The sequence below is a fragment of the Molossus molossus genome, unplaced genomic scaffold (genome assembly GCF_014108415.1).
Source record: "Molossus molossus isolate mMolMol1 unplaced genomic scaffold, mMolMol1.p scaffold_m16_p_7, whole genome shotgun sequence".
Lineage (NCBI taxonomy): Eukaryota > Metazoa > Chordata > Mammalia > Chiroptera > Molossidae > Molossus > Molossus molossus.
The window spans coordinates 106,869,470-106,888,241 of NW_023425401.1; the positions used below are offsets into that span (position 1 = coordinate 106,869,470).

Genomic DNA, 18,772 nt, shown 5'->3' on the forward strand with positions numbered 1-18,772 from the left:
AAGTTTCCCAACAAGTCCTGGAACTGCCTTTTCTCTTATCTATGATTTTCTTAGGAACCCTCTTCGCTAGCTTACGTTATTGTAAGAAGACAGCAGATACCCATATAACATATGTGTGAATCAACTGTTTATGTTACCAGTGAGGCTCCGGTCAAGAGTAGGCTATTAGTAGTTACATCTGGGGGGCATCAAGAGTTATGCATAGATTTTCGATGGCACAGGGGTCGCCACCCCTAACCCCCGTTCTGTTCACGGGTCAGCTGTGTAGAGAAGCTGGTGCCCGGGAAGCTGGTACTGAAACGTGGGTGGGGAGGGGAACAAAAGCTTGTCTGGGGCCAAGAAGTCACTACGGCCAAAATATTAGAAACTCGTCAGTATTAACGTAGCGATGAATGTCTTCACAGTTATTGACAGAGAACATGCATGGATGACCATTTTGTTTCACTTGCTCAATCAATGTTTCCCTTTATGGACATTATTTTGTGTGTATCAAAAAGGGGTTTATTATCCTTTCAAGAAGGGTCGGCTCAGAATGCTGTTCCAGCACCAGTCAGAGGAGGAGATTTCTAAAGTACTGCTACAGGGCAAGGCTACTGGTGAGGCGTTTTAAAAAGAAGACGTAGAATCTGAAGATTCTATGCCAAAGGCTGATTGTAACCGAAAAGAGATACAAGTCACCTAATTTAATTAACGGATCTTCCATTAGGTGAAGGGACATCTGCAGGCTTGGATAGAAGTGACGAGCAGTTTGGTGTCAGAACGGTGCCCGAAAGGGACAGGATTACTGAGATGTGTTCTGGCCGCTTTGCTGCATCCGGCCACGGGTCACACCGGAGAAACAACTCTCCCATAAAACACGTCTCGAGCCAGCGGGGGGTCTTCCTGTCACAGATAAAGGGACATGCTGCCCAGAGGAGGCTGTCCAGACCTGTCCGGCTCATCAGGGCAGAGCCAGAAGTGAACCGACGTGGTTTGAAGACGGTCCGATATTCACTCCTCACTCCTCCTGCTCCTCCAATACCTGTGGGGGCCGGGGGTGCGGGTCTCGTGCTGAGCCCTGTGCGCACGGCAGAGAACAAGTCTGCTTTCTCTCCTGACGTGGGGAGACGGACAAAACAACGAGAACAGGAAAGGCAGTGCAGAGCTGCACTAGGTCAGCTGAGATCCACGCTGTGAGGAAGACAGCAGGGCGCGGAGATGGAAAGCGGCGGGGGGGGGGGGCGCTCAGCGAGGGCTGGGGGTGTAGACCGGAAGGACCGAGGGGAAGGCGCTGAGGAGGGCCCTGCCCTGAGTATTGGAGGAGCACACTGAGGTCAGTGTGGCTGAACCCAAAGGAGCCAGGGGGCGCAGAGCCGCTAGAGCAGGTTGGCTTGAACCCTGGAGGGTCTTCAGCTTCGTAAGACCTCGACTTCCACCGGAGCAAGGCCCACTGCCACGCGAGGCTCTGAGCAGAGCAGCAGAACCTTGGCCACGTGGCTGAGAGCACACGGGGTGAACCACGCCCCTCTCCTCTGCCTCTGCTTTCCACGCGCGGAGGCTGTCAGGGCGCAGGACACCACGGCCATGCCCAGAAGCTCCCGGGTGGAGCATTTCAGGAACCCACGCTGCCGTGTCTACGGTCACCCGAAAGGTCGGGCTGAAAAGAACACGGGCCGACCCGATGAGGACGCAGATTCCAAGCAAACAGCGGGGAAGGAGACGGGGGCTGGCGAGAGCCGAGCGCCTTTAGGGAGGAGCAGGTGTGTTCTCCCGGGGGCGACGGTCCCAGCGTCAGGGGGAGAGACGCGTGGGCCTCACTGTCCACGCTGGTGACGGAGCATCAGCCAGGTGCGCGGGCTGGTCCTTTTCATTTGCAGGAAGTATCTTGTGTTTGTTTTTCATTTAATAAAAAATTCCTTCCCTGCTTTGTCTGTGCAAAGAGAACGTAGGTGTGAGGAAGGGGTCAGGGTCACTTTAAGAATTACTCTCCTTAACTCTGCTCTCCATCAGCTCAGGTAAAACGCCAGTTTGTGTAACTCAGTTGTTTCCTGGGACTGGAGGGAGTATTTGCATCCTAATAACCCCCGCGGTGGCATCTTTCTCTCCACAGAGGACAAGGTGTGGACCATCGTGTCTCACGACCTGCAGATGCAGACGACGGTGGTGGGCTACCACCCGGAGAAGTACTCGGTGACCCAGCTCACCTACAGCGCCTCCACGGACCAGATCAGCGCCATCACCAGCAGCGCCGAGTACTGCGAGCAGTACGTCTCCTACTTCTGCAAGATGTCCAGGCTGCTGAACACCCCAGGTAGGCTGCGTGCGCAGCACTGCTTCTAAGGACGGTCCCAGCTGGTGCTTGGACTGGCCCAAACCATCCAGCAGGTGTGGCTGGTTAGCCCGGTGTGGGGCGGGCCGGCAGCTGTGGAAAAGTGAAATTGAATGATTGGTGGTTTGCTGCGGAAGGAAGCCAAGAAAGTATGATTTTTAAAAACTATATATACTATTGTTTTCTAGTTACAGATTTTCCATTGTCTTGAGTGTGTTTTGGTGCATAATTGTCAGTAGTTGTTTGGGGCAGGTTTATGAGGCTCTTTGTGAAGCTTGAGGTCATTGCCTTTGGGTTCCTCCGTCATCTTCAGTGTAGACATGGACGCCCCCTATCGGGTGCAGGTAAGGAGTGTACAGAGTAGAGCTGGGAGCTCTGTGTGTCTGAGGTGTTGATTGGTTCGGTTTGTCTCAAGTTCAACCTAATTTCTTTTCCGTTATGGCTGACTTGTAGCGATGTTTTGGGGTGGGTGGGGGGGATGGATGTTAGGGGTATATAGCAAATAGTTTTCAAAGGTCGTACTGGATATACCTTTACTGCAAAAGCCGTCTGTCCTGGGGTTCCTGGCAGTCTATTCAACGCGTAGACAGGAGACAGGGTCCCCATCTGCGGCGTAGCCGTGGGAATAAAGGATCTGCTTGGAGTCAGAGAAACAGCCCTCGGCCTGGCCACGCCCCGGCGGTGTGACCTCGGGGGAGTTCCCTGAGCTCAGGGGAGTTCCCTGAGCTGTGCCTTGGTGTCCAGCATCTCTTCGGTCATACGGGGATCGTAATGCTCATTTCAGGGTGACTGTGAGAATGTAATGAAGTAATATACCAAGTGCTTGTAGAGGGTTCGATGCACTCAGGGACTTAACAAACAGCAAATAGCATATTGATTACTTTTTTGAATATTAAGTGACTTTGGAAGTGGCGCCAGGTCGGAGACCAGCGGACGGCTCAGTGGTCAGGTTGTGACCGAGCCGGTGCGGTAAGGAGTCGCTTACAGAGGGGTCATAAACCAGACAGTGCCCCTGTCGTGAAGGTGTGAGGGTTCTGTACGTCCAAGCCCCGTGCGAAGGTGACCGCCGGGAGCAGCCTGTGGGCTCCGGGAAGGCAGCACCTGCAGAACAGGGACAGGGCTGGTCCCCGCCATGGGGGCGTCTGCTGCTTGGGGCGTCGTGGCTGGGACGTGCTGATGCTTCCCCCAGAGGCAGAGGGGCTGGAGGTCGGTGAGCGAGAGCCCAGACGGAAGGCGAGGGACCCCGGGCCGCGGCGGGAGGCAGTGTCCCTGACCAAGGGCGGTCGGAAACGGGTTGGGGCAGAACTGGAGGACGCGAGACGCCCCGCTGCAGAGTTGGGACTTCGTGCCGGAGGCCAGGGCTTCTGGGGATGTGCCCGGCGTTAGAAGAACCTGGAGAGCCGAATAAAACCAGCCACTGGGCCCATTCCCGAGGCTCTGATCCCAGGTCTGAGGTGCGACTTGGGAAGGCTCATTTGTAAGGAGTGCTGTGGACTGGCTTGGGCCCCGCCCCCAATTCAAATGGTGAGGCCCCCACCCCCCTGTGGCTGTATCAGAGCCGGTGCAGAGATCCATCAGGAGATCCTTCAACAGGAGGCCATAAGTCTGGGTCCCTAAGCTGTTTGGATTGGTGGCCTTATATGCAGGGCAAGAGGGAGCTCACCCTCCCTCTCCACCGTGTCAGGACAGTCAGGCCAGCAAGAGGGCTCTCCTGAGAAACCAGCACCTTGACCTTGGGCTTCAGCCCCCAGCCCTGTGAAAGCAATGTCCCGTTAAGCCAGAGCCTGTGGGGTTCTGTGAAGGCAGCCCCAGCAGACTGTGCAGGGAGTTGCTGAGCGATGCCGATAGCGCTGGACGAGCGACGTTGGTCCTCTTCCGGTGCTGAGGAAAGTCGTCCGAGGACTATGAAAAGCTAGCGCACGGGGCACAATGAATGACTCTCATCAGGTCGTCTGCACTCAGTTTGATGAGTGAGGGCTCCTTACTGACATTTATCCCAAGGTTTCCGTCCATCGGTCTCCGATTCTGGGGCGAGGATGAGGCTAAGGAGAGATGGCCGACCAGAAAAATAACTTGGTCCCATCCGCTCTATTTTCTCCCCTTCTTCTAGTAAACGCCAAAGGCGACTTTTTCCATTTTGCTCTGGTGGTTTAAACGCGCACACACACACACACGCGCGCACACACACACACACACACACACACACACGATGCAACTTCTAAACGAGTTTAACTTACAGTCCAGGCACCAGGGCAATGAGGTAGGAGGTAAGAAGAGCAATTTGCCTTTTGTGCTTTGGTCTTGCAGTTCATTCTCTCTCCCCTCACTGAGACCCTCTGTCCTTGCCCCCCAGGCGCTGAGCAGGGTCACACACTGCCACCCTCCTTTTCCAATCACGGGGTGTCCCAAACATCTGAAGAAGAGGATACATCTGCTTTTAAGCAATGCTTCTCTTATGTTTCTGATAATAAGCTAAAGACAACGTTAGCTTCAAGACACCTTTTCAGGGGAAGAACGGCTAAACCGAATGAAGAGCGCCTTTTTTTTCACCTGCACCATAAACACACTGTTTTCTTTGCATTTCCAGATTTTCAGGCATTGTCTCTCGACACTTGTCGGTTAGGGTCGTACTTCATAAATTTACCACGGCAACCCATTCATCGTGTGCTTCTTCGCTTTTTGGACACCATCTATGTATCACATTTTCACTCACCTAGCCTGGGTAACTCATAAATATTTACAGATTGGAATGAAATGAAAAAGATACAGTTTTAAATATTACCCCATTCAACCTTCAGGCAGTTGTTTCTATTATTATGATTATTATTATTACTACTATTATTATTTATATCCTTACCCAAGGATATGATTATGGATTTGAGAGAGAGAGAGAGAGAAACATTGATGTGAGAGAGAAACATCGATCCACTGACTCCGTACATGCCCCAATCAGGGATCAAACCCGAGACCTCTTAGGGTGTGTGGAAGGACGTTTCGACCAACTGAGCCACCCAGCCTGGGCCAGGCAGTTGTTTATAAACACGTGTGTTCGTCAGCGTTTTTAGGTGACTTGTCAAAGTGCTGGCTGCTAGAACTCTGATTTGCTAGGACTTGTTTGGGGCCCATGAATGTTGGCTTTCAACAAACAGCCCCGGCTGAAATCCAAAGGACACACTGGGGAACACCGCCTTCCATTTCGGGCCCCAAAGGCTTCTCACGTTGGATTTTCAAGGGACGGTCATCCCTGTGGGAGAAAATTAAAGGGGATGTGAGAACTTGTCTGACCCGTTGGAATAAGATGGCACGCATAGTTATCTGTTCCTTCTGCTAAAACACATTGGCCTGGTGGCACGTCTTAAACCTTCTGCACAGGCCGGACTCTGAACCCTGAAAAGTGAACTTCAGCCTGGACTTCGGGGTCATTTCTCACACGCCCAATTAGTGTGATCTAGGCTAACTAACCAGCTGAGGCCAGGAAAAGGACTCGTTGATATAGCAGGTTTTCCTGTGTTACTGTGATCTGGATATGTCCAGATAAGAACACAATTTAATAAAAGTCTTTAATTTGCTGTTTGGGGTTTTTTTTGTTTGTTTTTTTATCCTCACTCGAGGACATTTTTTCATTTTTTGTTCACATAGAGCAGGAGGGAGAGAGAGGAAGAGAGAGAGAGAGAAACATCGACGTGAAAGGTACACGTCAAGTGGCTGCCACCCACACGACCCAACCAGGGCCGGGGACAAACTGCAGCCGAGGTACATGCCCTTAGCGGGAACCGAACCCAGGTCTCTCTGGTCCACAGGCCAACGCTCTAACCGCTGAGCCAAACCAGCCAGGGCTAATTTGCTGTTTTTTAGGGAGCTGATGTTGCTGTAATCGGTTTGTTTCCTGGTAGCATTTCATTTTAAATATCCATTTGTCATTCTTAACTAAGACTGAATTATATTGGAACTTCTGCAGTGCTACTTGTGACATCTGTGAACGTAAAGCATATTCATTGTAGTCACGGCAATTAAAACGAATATCAAATGAGTTTGTAATAGCTGTGCACTTAAAATGTTCATTCTGGTGTGGATTTTTGTTTTTTTGTTTTGTTTTGTTTTTAAGAGCCTTATCCAAAGACTGCATTTGGGACTCTATATTTACTAATGGTACTTAGGATAAAGAGTTGATGGTTTTGTACACATATGGACTCATTTTTATTCTGCTAGATGTTTGGTTGTACAATACCATTAGCTAACTAATACAGAATTAGTCATTATTGGCTTCTCACAACTTTTACAAGGATGGTAATATATGACTTGCAATGTTATCTCTTCTTTTTATTACTATAAAGTTTGAAAATAGAATCAATTTTTAAGTAATTTATGGTCATACCTGCTCTTGCAATGTAACTATTAATTCAGTTGTTCTTAAGCAACTTTATAAATGACAGAGGCACAATACAAGGTTTTGTTGTTGTTGTTTTCATAGAAGAACCTGTTTGGAATGAGAAATACCAATTTGGAAATGAAGGAGTTAATTCTACCCAGAGAAAACCATTAATAGCTATCCAACCCTCCCCCCAAAAAGTTAGCATATCCCAAGAATTGCAAATGTAATAATATCTGAACTGATGAAAGACAAGAATCATTAAACAATGAAATCTACTTCTGAAATAAATACCCAAGAATTTGAATTTGATGAATTGGACACCAAGAGAGTTTCATGAGATAACATTTGAGTGAGGTCGTGGTCCACAGCCCAAATGCGTTCAGATGGCCAAATATGTCTCGAAATCTCAGCAAGCCCCACAGCCTGCTTTTCAAAGGCTTGCGTGTGTATCTCAGATGCCCTGTAGTCATGTATACATTTTACAAATCACTGTTACTTAAGAATTTCCTGCTGAAATATGTGTTCCCTACATACATGAGGATTTATTTAATTGTGGAGGCGTAAAGCCTCCATTTTCTATTTCCTGATGATATTCACTGTGGTTTTCATTGTTTTTCAGTGTTCCATTTCTTTTAATTTCTCAGTGTGGTCTAGTCCTCATAAGTCATCGTTTTAGTGCTTCTTTTGTTGAAAGAAGCAATATAAATTATCCATCCTTTTGGGTGGCTTACTATTAGATTTTGTATCTATTGAAAAGAGTTATGGTCACAATTTTTTGCCTGTACAGTAAGCTGTGTAAAATCCAATATACTTTCATGATGCTAAACTGTGATTTAGTGGCGTCCAAAAGACAGGAAAGCATGACTCTGGCATTATAACATATAACCTGGTTTTAGGAAAAAACTCTGAAGTTTGGTCAAGTGAATTCTCCAAGTTTGTGTTGTGCATGCGAGCAAACCGTGGTATTTAACTTTCGAAACAACTTAGCTAAAAACATGACCTGATTGCAATGAAAGGGTAGCATTTTCAGTAAATGCGATTTATTGTGACTAATCTGTACATTAACCAGAAGACGAACCAACTATCTAATTAAGTATTGTGCTCAATGATTGTACTAAACTTGGAGGAGACAATTAAATTGAACAAGCAAGAAAGATAGTAATAATTAAAAGGTAAAATGAGAACATTAACTCTGGTATTATTTTACTCCCAAAGAACTAGCATTTTCATAAAGGACACCGTACTCAGAGGGGACAGAAGGGCCAGGGGGAGGCTGGTTAAAGGCCATTTCGCAAGATAGGATAGGAGTTCATGACAGAATTAAATGAGATAATGGATGAGATCTTCAATTAACCTGCAGATATTTAGTTTCTTGTGAATCAGACATTGTGATGTATAAATTGCAATGTGAAGGGTTCAGATGCGTTAACTAAGGGGAAAAAGTCGGGTGTGTGATGTAGGTTAGGGATGTCGGAATGTGCAGTGATTCAGGGAACACAGTACTCCGGAGGGAATGGAGGGGTCAGGAGGGCTGGAAGGGAGAAATGAGGGAGAGAGAGTGGACGCAGACAGGAGGTCAGAGCCTTCGTGTGATGCTGAGGATCTCGCTGGAAGGGTGGGGCTGATTCTCAGTGCGGAGGATTCTGGCTGTTACCTAGAGCACAGAATGAAGGCGAGGCAGAGCTGGTAAGAAGAGACCGTCCTGCACAATGTCCCCGGAGTATCAGTGAGACGAGGGGGTGGAAGATTCACTGGGAAATAAGAGGACGGATTCCTGGGGTTCAGTTCAGATGGAATCAACGGGATGCATGACTGTGTACATGTGGGGTAACTTTAGGGCAGGGGAAAATGCAACCTTCCCATGTACCCCGGAGTGAGGACAAAGTGGAGGACTGCGGACAGGTGTCATTCCTCAGTGGGATGACTCGGGAGAGTATGGAAAATAAGAGGAGACAGCCAACTTGAGGGACTTAAAGAGATGTAGGGAGAAAATCAAATAGGAAAGTCTTTCAAGGGGAAGCAAAGAGAAATGAGTGTTTTACAGTAAACAAACAAAAAACAAGGAAGCCCAGATGTGGTCAGTGGTGAGCAGTCTCAGACAGGAAGTCAGTCCCAGGCTTTGGCCTCTCGGGAGGCCACTGGGGTTTCCTGTGGGTGGGGCCTGGTGGGCGGAGCCACTGAAGAACCAATGGGAAAGGGAAATCCGTACTTGAAGGTTTTCCAAAAGTTTGATGTGGAGGGGATGGCTAAACACAGAATCACTGCTGAACTGCTTAATCAGAAGGCAGAACCAAAGCAAGCGTTTGAGATTTTTGAGATTTTTAAGGTTTGTAAGTGGAGGAGGCTGTGGAAAGGATGATGTCAAAGATATAAGACAGAACCAGAATAAAAAAGACCCCAGGGGAGAAAAGTAGATGGAATTTGCTCTTCTGAGAAAGGAGATAAAAGAAAGAATACAGCTTCCCCACTCAATTCTATTGACCAATGCCGTTCTTGACATTTTATCTCATTTAACTCTCAAACGTATGCAAAGTAGATTTTATTATCTCCATTCTGCAAGATAGGGCTCAGAGAGGTGAAAGAATTCCCCAAAGGCCCCTCTAGCTGGAAGTGGGAAGGCGGGGTTCACATGCACACCTCTCTTATCAGGAACCTTTCTGAGGGCCTGCAAATGAATGCAGAGAGCACCCCGAGAGTGGGGTCTGTACCCCCCCATCTCTCAGCCACATGGAAGGACCTTCTCCCTCCCCCCTTCCATTTTTCTGTCTATAATTGGAATGGCTCTTAGCCAAGTGACCTTTAGTCAAGCCTGGTATTTCTGATTAATAAATGAATCGAGGTGAATCTTGTTGAGGATGTAGCATTTGGAAGTTGTCTTCTTATGTACTTAAATCGGAAATATTTTTCTGTCTGCATAGTATCTTAAAAATTGCCCATTTTGATGACGTTGTAAAGTGAGGATACACCTAATTGATCAGATTTTGTAAATTATATTTTAAAATACCTCTCCCAAACAAGATATTCTAAAAAAAAAAACAAAGTTTTACTACAAAAATGTGTTGGAAATATCTCAATCAGTGGTTCTCAACCTTCCTGATGCCACGACCCTTTAATACAGTTCCTCATGTTGTGGTGACCCCCAACCATAAAACTATTTTTGTTGCTACTTCACAACTGTAATTTTGCTACTGTTATGTCTTAGGCGACCCCTGTGAAAGGGTTGTTCTACCCCCCCAAGGGGTCGTGACCCACAGATTGAGCACTGCTGATCTAGGGTATCATTAAGAGGTTGTCATTCAGCAAACATTTATTGAGTACAAAATATTCTTCTAGATGCTGTGAGAATACAAGGAAGGCAAAGATTACTTTTAAGTAGCATTAGCCTTAAAAAATAGTCTGAAAGCTTTTTTTTTTTAACTTCTTTTAGAAAGAGAGAAGCGAGGGGAGAGAGAGAGAAACATCAATTTGTTGTTCCACTTAGCTGGGCATTTATTGGTTGACTCTTGTGTGTGCCCCGACCAAGGATTGAACCCACAACCTTGGCGTATTGGGATGACGCTGTAACCCACTGACCTGGACTGAAACTTGGCAATAATGAAAAGTCATTGTGCATATGACCTTTATAAACCTGAAGGGAATTTAGTGGTGCATCTTGGGTAAAAGGTGGAGCACATTTAGAATTCCTAGCGATTTCAAACATCTCCGTGTGTGTGTTGTGCATCGGATCATCCCTCCTCCCCCATTTGAAAAGGTTCCATCTGGAGAGAAGATTGGGAGTTTGGGGGAAGCTTGGGAATGGGAGGACATAGGGCTTGAGAGTTCTATTGGCTAAAGTGTGAGTCCGGTGGAGCCAGAGAAACAGAACCAGCGAAGATACACAGATATACTGCACCGAACCAGTTCGTGCAATTGTGAGGTGTGGCTAGGCAAGCTCAAAATTGGGGCACACAGTCAGGAAAGGCAGGCTAGGACCTCAGGAAGCAGCGGACACTACCCTCCAGGAGGGAATTTCTTCAAGAATACTCAACTGTACCTGAGGCCTTTCAGTGGGTTGAATGGGGCCGATCCAGGTTACCGGGCACAGTCCTTCTTACTTCCGGTCAGGTGAGACTAGCCTTTTAGAACATCTACACAATACCTGCTCAGCAGCACCTAGATCCGTGTTTGGTAGGGACCGGGGCACTGTAACCTGGCGAAATTGCCACGTAAAACTGACCACCACAGCCGGCGATGGTTATTTTTTCAAGGAACAGCTGAGAAATCCTAGAGGAGCAATGACTTATTCCCTCAGTTAATTCCACACATGCCTGTCTCCGTCGGCACAGACCAGTGAGAGCGCCCTGTTCAAGGTGCGCAGGGATCTTCCCTTCTCGTATCGCTTCATTTCTGGTGTCAAATGGCCAAATAAAATATCATTTTATATGGTTGTAGCAATGGCCATCTGAATGAATCAAGATCAGTTTTACTCAAAAATATAAGTCTAAGACAAACATTTTTCTTGTCTGTGTTGTTTCAAAAAAAAAAAAATGTAGATACCTTTATTCCACATTTTAACCAAGGTGGCCTGGGTCCACCAGAATATGGCATTGTTGACTCATTACTGGCTTGGAGTTCTTCCCTAAGGGAAGCATCTCCATTGATCTGAGTACGAACATCCTATACGTTTAACCTTAGGAAAGATGCATAACAGTCTATCACCCCAGCAACCGTATTTTGCAGCGTTTTTGTTTTTTTGTTTGTTTGTTTGTTTTTGTTTTGTTTTGTTTTTAACTCTCATAATGAATCAAGTCCCATCACCATGCATAGTAAAGGTAAGGTTAAAAAAAAAAAACTCAGAGAAATCAAGTTGAAAGAACTCCGTTTTTATAGAACTGCATACGAATGAAATAACATGTACATTGTATTTCAAAGACTATGTATTCCAAAATGTCATCTTCCCACCAGTGAAGAATAAAACTTCTCTAAAATACCAAGTCACCACATGGCATCTGGATTCCACCACCTTGTTGTGTTAGCTTAGGATTTACCCAAACTAGCGGCCGGGTGCCTTTTTTTTTTTTTTTTTGTCCTCGCCTGAGGACATTTTTCCATTTTCTGTTCAGATACAGTGGGAGGGAGAGAGAGGAATAGAGAGAGAGAGAAACATCGATGTGAAAGGGACACATCGAGTGGCTGCCCCCCACACGACCCAACCAGGGCTGGGGACAAATTGCAACCGAGGTACATGCCCTTAGCAGGAACCGAACCCGGGTCTCTCTGGACTGCAGGCCGATGCTCTAACCGCTGAGCTAAACCAGCCAGGGTGCAGGTGCTTTTTTTAATGCTAGTGAATCATGTTGCAAAACGTTAGTGGGCTGGGAATGCCCACATCTTCAATTCTCTTAAAGAAAATGACTTCTTGCCCTGGCCAGTTTGCTCAGTGGTCAGCGCATCAGCCCGTGGACCAGAGAGTCCCGGGTTCGGTTCCCGCTAAGAGAACAAGCCTCGGTTATAGTTACTCCCCAGCCCCGGTTGGGGTTGTGTGGGTGGCAGCCAGTCGATGTGTCACTGTCACATCGATGTTTCTTTCTCCCTCTCTCCCTCTCTCCCTCCTGCTCCATCTGAAAATAAATGCAAAAATGTCCTCAGGTAAGGATAAAAAAAAAAGAAAATAAAATGATGACTACTTTTCTCTTGGTATTAGATCTGGAATTCAGGCTAAACATTTTGTCTTCTGTATAGATAGATAAATAATGCTTAAAACAGTCATCTCCAAATTCAATTATGATATAAATGAAGGGAGGGAAATTGGCATTAATATTAAGTGCTTACCACGGGCATTTACAGATATTGGCTCATTCAGTCCACCCCCCAGAACTCTGCAAGTGATCTGACACTATTTCCATTTTCTAACTGAAGAAACAACTCCAGAAGGGTTAATGAACTCAGCAAAGGAAAAACAGTAAACACGGTGTTGAGAGTCCAAACCAAGGTTGAAATCTAGACTTATAAGCCTCTAGCCCTCATATGTTTTTGACCAAGTGTTAAAAAATGCAGGAAGGGACGGGGAGAGAAAGGGAGGATGGAAGGAAGCAGGGAGGGAGGGAGGGAGGAAGGAAAGAGAGAGAAGGAAAAAGAGAGAGAGAGAGAGATTTGGGGGCTGGCCACCTAATAAGCTGATAATCAGTTGGGAAATTTTTCATTCTTCTGACGGCAGCACGAGTCTGTGCTTCCCGCATAATTAAAAGTGAAGGCTGACGCATTTCTTTTGCTAAGCAATAGGCCAGAAGAGGCTTTTATAAAAGCTTCATTTTGAAACCCTACCTTTTTTTTCCCCCCTCAATAGTCTCGATTTGGCCCTGACAAGTACATTGCAAAAATACAGTTTAGATGACAATATTTGTGGAACCGGATTGAAAAACATTTGACGTGAAAGAAATAAAAAAGCAACAACAGGCCTTTCTACAGCGCACTGGGCTTCCATGTTCTTCAATATCACGGCGGTGCATACGGAGCTGCGGCCTTGCATTGGGTGAGACAGAAAAACGCTGTAAAAGGTTATCCACGTCTTCTCTGTCATAAGACGTGGAACAAAACGCTGCTGTTTTCCCTTTGCCTTTTTTTACGTTTATTTTTTGATCTGTTCAGAGGAAACCGGCATGCCTGCGCCCACTGCGTGCCAGCAGCCGGGGCGCACCCCGTCTCGGCGGTCTGCTGGCGGCTGGCCCGCTGGTCCTGCTAGGAGAGGAGGGGAGCAGAGGGCCAGGTCTCCAGTGGGTGGCACTGCCCAAGGGGCAGGCAGAGGGCACTGAAATGATATCTGTAGAGATTTATTCTCTTTCGAGGGGGCATTGTTTTCTCTCCAAAGAATAAAATAACTCAGTTGGCTCTCGTGAGTGGGAGGCAGAAGACAAGGAGGAACCTCTCCACACCGGTGACCAGGAGGGAGGGCACTTAGCAAGCCGACTGGGGGGAGTGGGGGGCAGGCAGGAGGGAGAGGCCAGAGGGAACATGGGAAGATACAGCCCCCTCTGCAGTGCTGTGCAGCCAGACTGTTGATTATATTTACTATCTCATCATTTTTATAAAATCATATTAGCTGAAATGTTAAAATCAATTCCTCCCTCTCCTTAGAAGGCAGTGATGGAAAGGTTTCAAAAGCCAAAAAAGTGTTGTTATTCTGTTTGATTTCAAAACATCAGAATGGTAAGGGGATCAAAACAACAAAATTAGGAGGAGCGACATCCTGAGATGTTCAAGTCCACTACATGAAGGTCAGCGTGCAGTATAGACATAGGTTTCCGCTCCGTTAGCCACATGAGTTTGCCTAAAGAGAGCCGGTAGGATCCTTTATAAGGTTTTAATGTAAGAACAGGGCGTGTTGATGACATAACGTCAACCAAAGCAGGGAATGCACGACTGTTCTTCCCAGATGAGTAGTCATTGCACATCGGCTCCCAGACTTCCCAATGACTGAGACTCTGGAATCACCAGACATACGTTATCCAAACGAGTAAGAGGCAGCCAGAGGGGAGTTAACCTAGTGGACAATTCTAAAATTTATATTTGGCTTTGGGGTGTTTTAAAATAATTCTTTAGGTATGAGTGTAACCGATATCTAAAAATGCACCAGATACAAGGTATTTAGTGGCTGTTTTCCTCCTTCTATCCAGAAGCAATTTATTCTCCTTTCTTCCATTTTTTGGAATAAAAACTGTTCATACTAAGCAAAGCATTACACACACGCACGCGCGCGTGCGCAAACACACAATTTCCACCGTTGGGGTGTGTACCAGTGCATATGGCCTGTGATAACGTGGTGTATCTACATGTGTTTTAAATACATACATACCAAACATACCCACACGTGTGCATGCATGCACACACACACGCACACAAGCATACACACCCTCAAAAAATAACCTACCTAAGCAGAATTCCTGCATCCAAACTCTCCCTGAGCTGAGAAGTTGACAGTTCTGACAGATTCCCACACCACACAGACTTCTGCAAAGCAACACTACCCAGAGCTCATCTGAAATGCAAACAAATCACGTTACTTCTGTGAAATATGGGTTTGCTCTTAAAATTTGAAAACCGCATTCGTGGGGAAAATAATCAGGCTGCAGACAACTGAATGTTGACTGTGATGTGCCAAATTGTTAACTACAAGTGAATTCGAGATTAAAAGCGACAGAGGCGGGGGAAGAGAGAAGCGGCTGTAACTCGGTAGCATACTGCTGAGACCAGAGTATGCGGCTGAGGACAGGTACGTGTGCAGTGCCAGGGGTTGGCTTCGCTCAAATCTGGGAAACGAAGGTGCACAGTAACATAGACTAAATATGAATGAAAACACCATCTGGGATAAAATAGTCTAGAAACATATAACCTTTCTTAAAACAACTGGGCCCAGCTGGTGTGGCTCAGTTGGTTGAGCATCACCCCATGCCCCAGGAGGTTGCAGGTTCGATTCCCAGTCAGGGCGCATGCCTGGGTCACAGGCTTGATGCCCAGTAGGGAGCGTGCAGGAGGCAGCCGATGGATGTTTCTCTCTCACTGATGTTTCTATCTTTCTCTCCCTCTCCCTTCCTGTCTCTGAAGTCAATAAAAACATGTTTTAAAAAATAAAATAAATAAATTTTTAAAGACTGGATTTTTCACCACCACTCAGTGTTGCTGTTATACTATTTTGAGTAAGACCTTGACACGGGGACAATGCAACTGACGTACAATGTATAAACGCATGCAGGCAGACTTTAGAGAAACTACGAACAACACATCGTCTGAGGAGGGCCAAGGTAACGGGCTCTATGTGGAGGAGAGCCGTCTATAAAAATGAGTCCTTGCGAAAATAAAAAGGAGGCTGAACTGCTTTGGAAATTTCATTTTTAATGAGAAAAATAGAAAAACAAAGGAGTTGGGCATGCCTCATATGAGAAAAGATTTAGTAGGGATTTTATCTAAAGCAACGCATCCGCGTCGCGTCGATGACATGCCCGGAGGTTTCAGAACAGGACAGGAGAGCACTTAGCTCTCTGTGTCTAACTCTGGAGGCTGAAATTACGTCACATAGGAAAGACTTGCAAGCTGCCTCTCGGAATACCTGACATCACCTTAACGAGCTCCCTGCAACTCAGAGCCCGATTCCTCTGCTGGAATGTGATCCATCAGCACACGGCAGTTTGATCTCAAATATAATCAGAGTCTGCAGGATTGAGCTCTCCAATCAAAGTGCCACTGCATTCATTTAAAATGAGAAGAGCAGCTATTGAAGGGACAGGGTGGTCTGGCTGGCACATCCCATGCCGGCAAGGTAGCTGGAGAGCCCGTTGCAAACCAGGATGCCAGTGCATCCATCTGTAGCAGACATTTCTTCTTCGCCCTGCCAGAGATCTCCCTGCGGGGTTCCCGGACTGGGGGCCAAATGAGAATCGAATGACTCCGTCCTGAGCACGGAATCTGAACGCCGGGAGCAGATGATTTGGGAGTTCAAGGGAACAGACTCTTTGGACCCTGGAGCCCTTTTTGTTAGGATGTGGTCGGATAGAAAGTTCATCTTTCTCCCTCTGCTGTGGCTTCCCTATTAGCTGTCTTTCCAGCTTCCTCCTGACCCCATCCTTGATCCTTTATATTCTATTGTATTCTGTTCTATAATCAATCAGATGACAGGGGCGTCTTGCTGGCCCGGGAGGCGTTTCGTCTGTTTGTGGTAATTTTGTTCCTATCCTTTAAGTAAGTGCTGATATTTTAGTGTAGCTTACAGAGGAGAATCTTATTTTAATATACTTCAGCCCTGGCCAGGTGGCTCAGTTGTTTGGAGCATTGTCCCATACACCAAAGGGTTATGGGTTCCGTTCCCTGGTCAGGGCACATCCCTAGGTTGCGGGTTTTATCCCCCATCGGGGTACATCCAGGAGGCAACCAGTTGATGTTTCTTTCTCACATTGATGTTTCTCTCCCACATCAATGTTTCTTCCTCTCTCTAAAAATCAGTAAACATATCCTCAGGTGAGGACTAAAAATTAAATTAAATACTTCAATGAAGCCCCCAAGACCCCAACGCTGACAACCTAAGAACAGAGACGATTACTTCAAGTCCTTTGCAATCCTGTATTTCTGTGGGGAAGATGTTTTTGACGCTCTATTGTTGTACACAGACAACTGAATTTCCTTTCCAAAGAACAGGAAAGACAACGAAAATGAAAAAGGGGTAGACTTTGAAGATGGGGGCCACACAGAACTACATCTTTCATGTTTTGTTCAGTTCTAAGAGGGGGGAAATGATGGATGTTTGCATTCATTTCTGAAATCTCAAATTCCAGCTCCCTGTGGGGACCAAACGGAATAAGCACGTGTCATATTTTGCTTCTTAGCAGCTTTTATAGATGTTTTGATTTTTTTTCTTCACAATTAGAGCCTCCAATTTACAATGGACTGTGAAGAGGAAGAAATATTTGCTCAGAAGAAAAAAATAAAAGTCTTATGACATGGGAAACCATTTACTTCCCGGAAGCTTTTGTGGGAACAGATACTACCAAGATGAGAAACCCATGGTCAATAAACCTCATTATCTCTGTGTGTGTTCTTTTTTAAGAAACTGAAGGCACACCGCGTGTGTTTCATGTGGAACACCTCTGCACAGCTATCATATAGTAGAAAAAGAGATAACACAGAAGAAATACAATTGACCATAACTGAGAATAACAGTTTATAGACAGATATGTCAACACATTGTTGACTGGCAATTTTATGCAGAAGTTATCTCATGTCACTGGCTATTTTTTTCATAATTGAGTATGAAGGTGAAACATCTAAGTAAACTTCAGTATACTTTATTTATACATGATGAATTTAAATGAAACTTTGTACATATCTGCTACATATTGTATTTTGTACGTATTATATGTTTTAGTAATTTTTTGTGGTGTGATATACTGTGTAGCAATCACCTACGTGTAATGTTCGCAACATGTTTTGCAAATATATCTGGTTTCACTGAGCTTCTATCTAGCGATAACTCCTGCTTAGGTATATGCAAAGAGAGAAATTTTGGAAGAAAATAATCCAAAAGAGGCCTAATTTTATACAGTCTGTCTTCATTAGATGTATTTTGTGAATTATCACTAAGACGGAAAAATGTAAGAATTTGCTCAAACCTCATTCTGCTCGTAGTTTTAGGAAATATTGGAGCTTTAACCAAAGGGTCCACTGACCAATAATCCCTCCAATGGGATTTTTTCGTTTGTCCCATCAACATCAACAAACCAAGAAACTTCTCTACGAGTTAACTCATGAGCAGCCAACAGTTTAAGATTGACAGCAGAGCCCAGTTGGCATGGCTCAGAGGTTGAGCATCGACCCATGCACCAAGAGGTCACTGGTTCGATTCCCGGTCAGGGCACATGCCCAGGCTGTGGGCCCGATCCCCAGTGGGGGCATGCAGGAGGCAGCCGATCAGTGTTTCTCTCTCTAATCGCTGTTTCTATCTTTCTCTCCCTCTCCCTTCCTCTCTCTAAAAATTAATTAAAACCATATTTAAAAAATTAGTAAGATTGACAGCACAGTTACCCCTGGGAAGGCCAAGGGGAGAACAGAATGGATTTCACTTGAAAGAACTCCAGAACCCACCGGGATGTTGCCTAATGAGGGGATGTAATACAAAGCATGATTTACAGCTATGTTTACATAGTGCCTTGCTTTTTCCTCTCCTAAGAGATTGCTTTGAAAGAATAACAAAGAGACTGAAATGAGGTGTAAAACAAAGTAACTAAACACAACTATTGTCTCAGCTTTTGCAAATAAGGGAAATAATTTCCTGCCCTCAGATGCATAGTTCCCCTGGGAGCCCACCTGGACGTTTTCAGAATGGAAGAATGAGACTTAAATCAATGAATACATTGGGCTGCAGGCTTCTTTAGAATTGTGCCGCTGATGTCAATAATATGTGTGCCTACTTCTGAATCACGCACGGCGTGGGCGTTCGAGGGGTGCCCGGGTGCCCAGGACGAGACAAATCAGCTGGTGCACAGACCGATGGGGTAGATAAGCCAGCCCTTAACAAGACTGTTCAAAAAAGTCTGTCTTTTGACATTTATTCTGTTTGTTTTGCACTT

At 45.9% G+C, this 18,772-nt stretch overlaps 1 protein-coding gene across 1 annotated transcript in view; it reads left to right on the forward strand.

The window, feature by feature from the left end:
- CNTNAP2 (contactin associated protein 2) overlaps positions 1–18,772 on the forward strand; it is a 1,693,809-nt gene that overhangs the window by 1,153,300 nt on the left and 521,737 nt on the right. Inside the window, exon 13 of the mRNA XM_036246733.1 lies at positions 2,090–2,290. Within this exon, the coding sequence (XP_036102626.1) occupies positions 2,090–2,290 (201 nt within the window). The remainder of the gene's footprint in view (positions 1–2,089; positions 2,291–18,772) is intronic.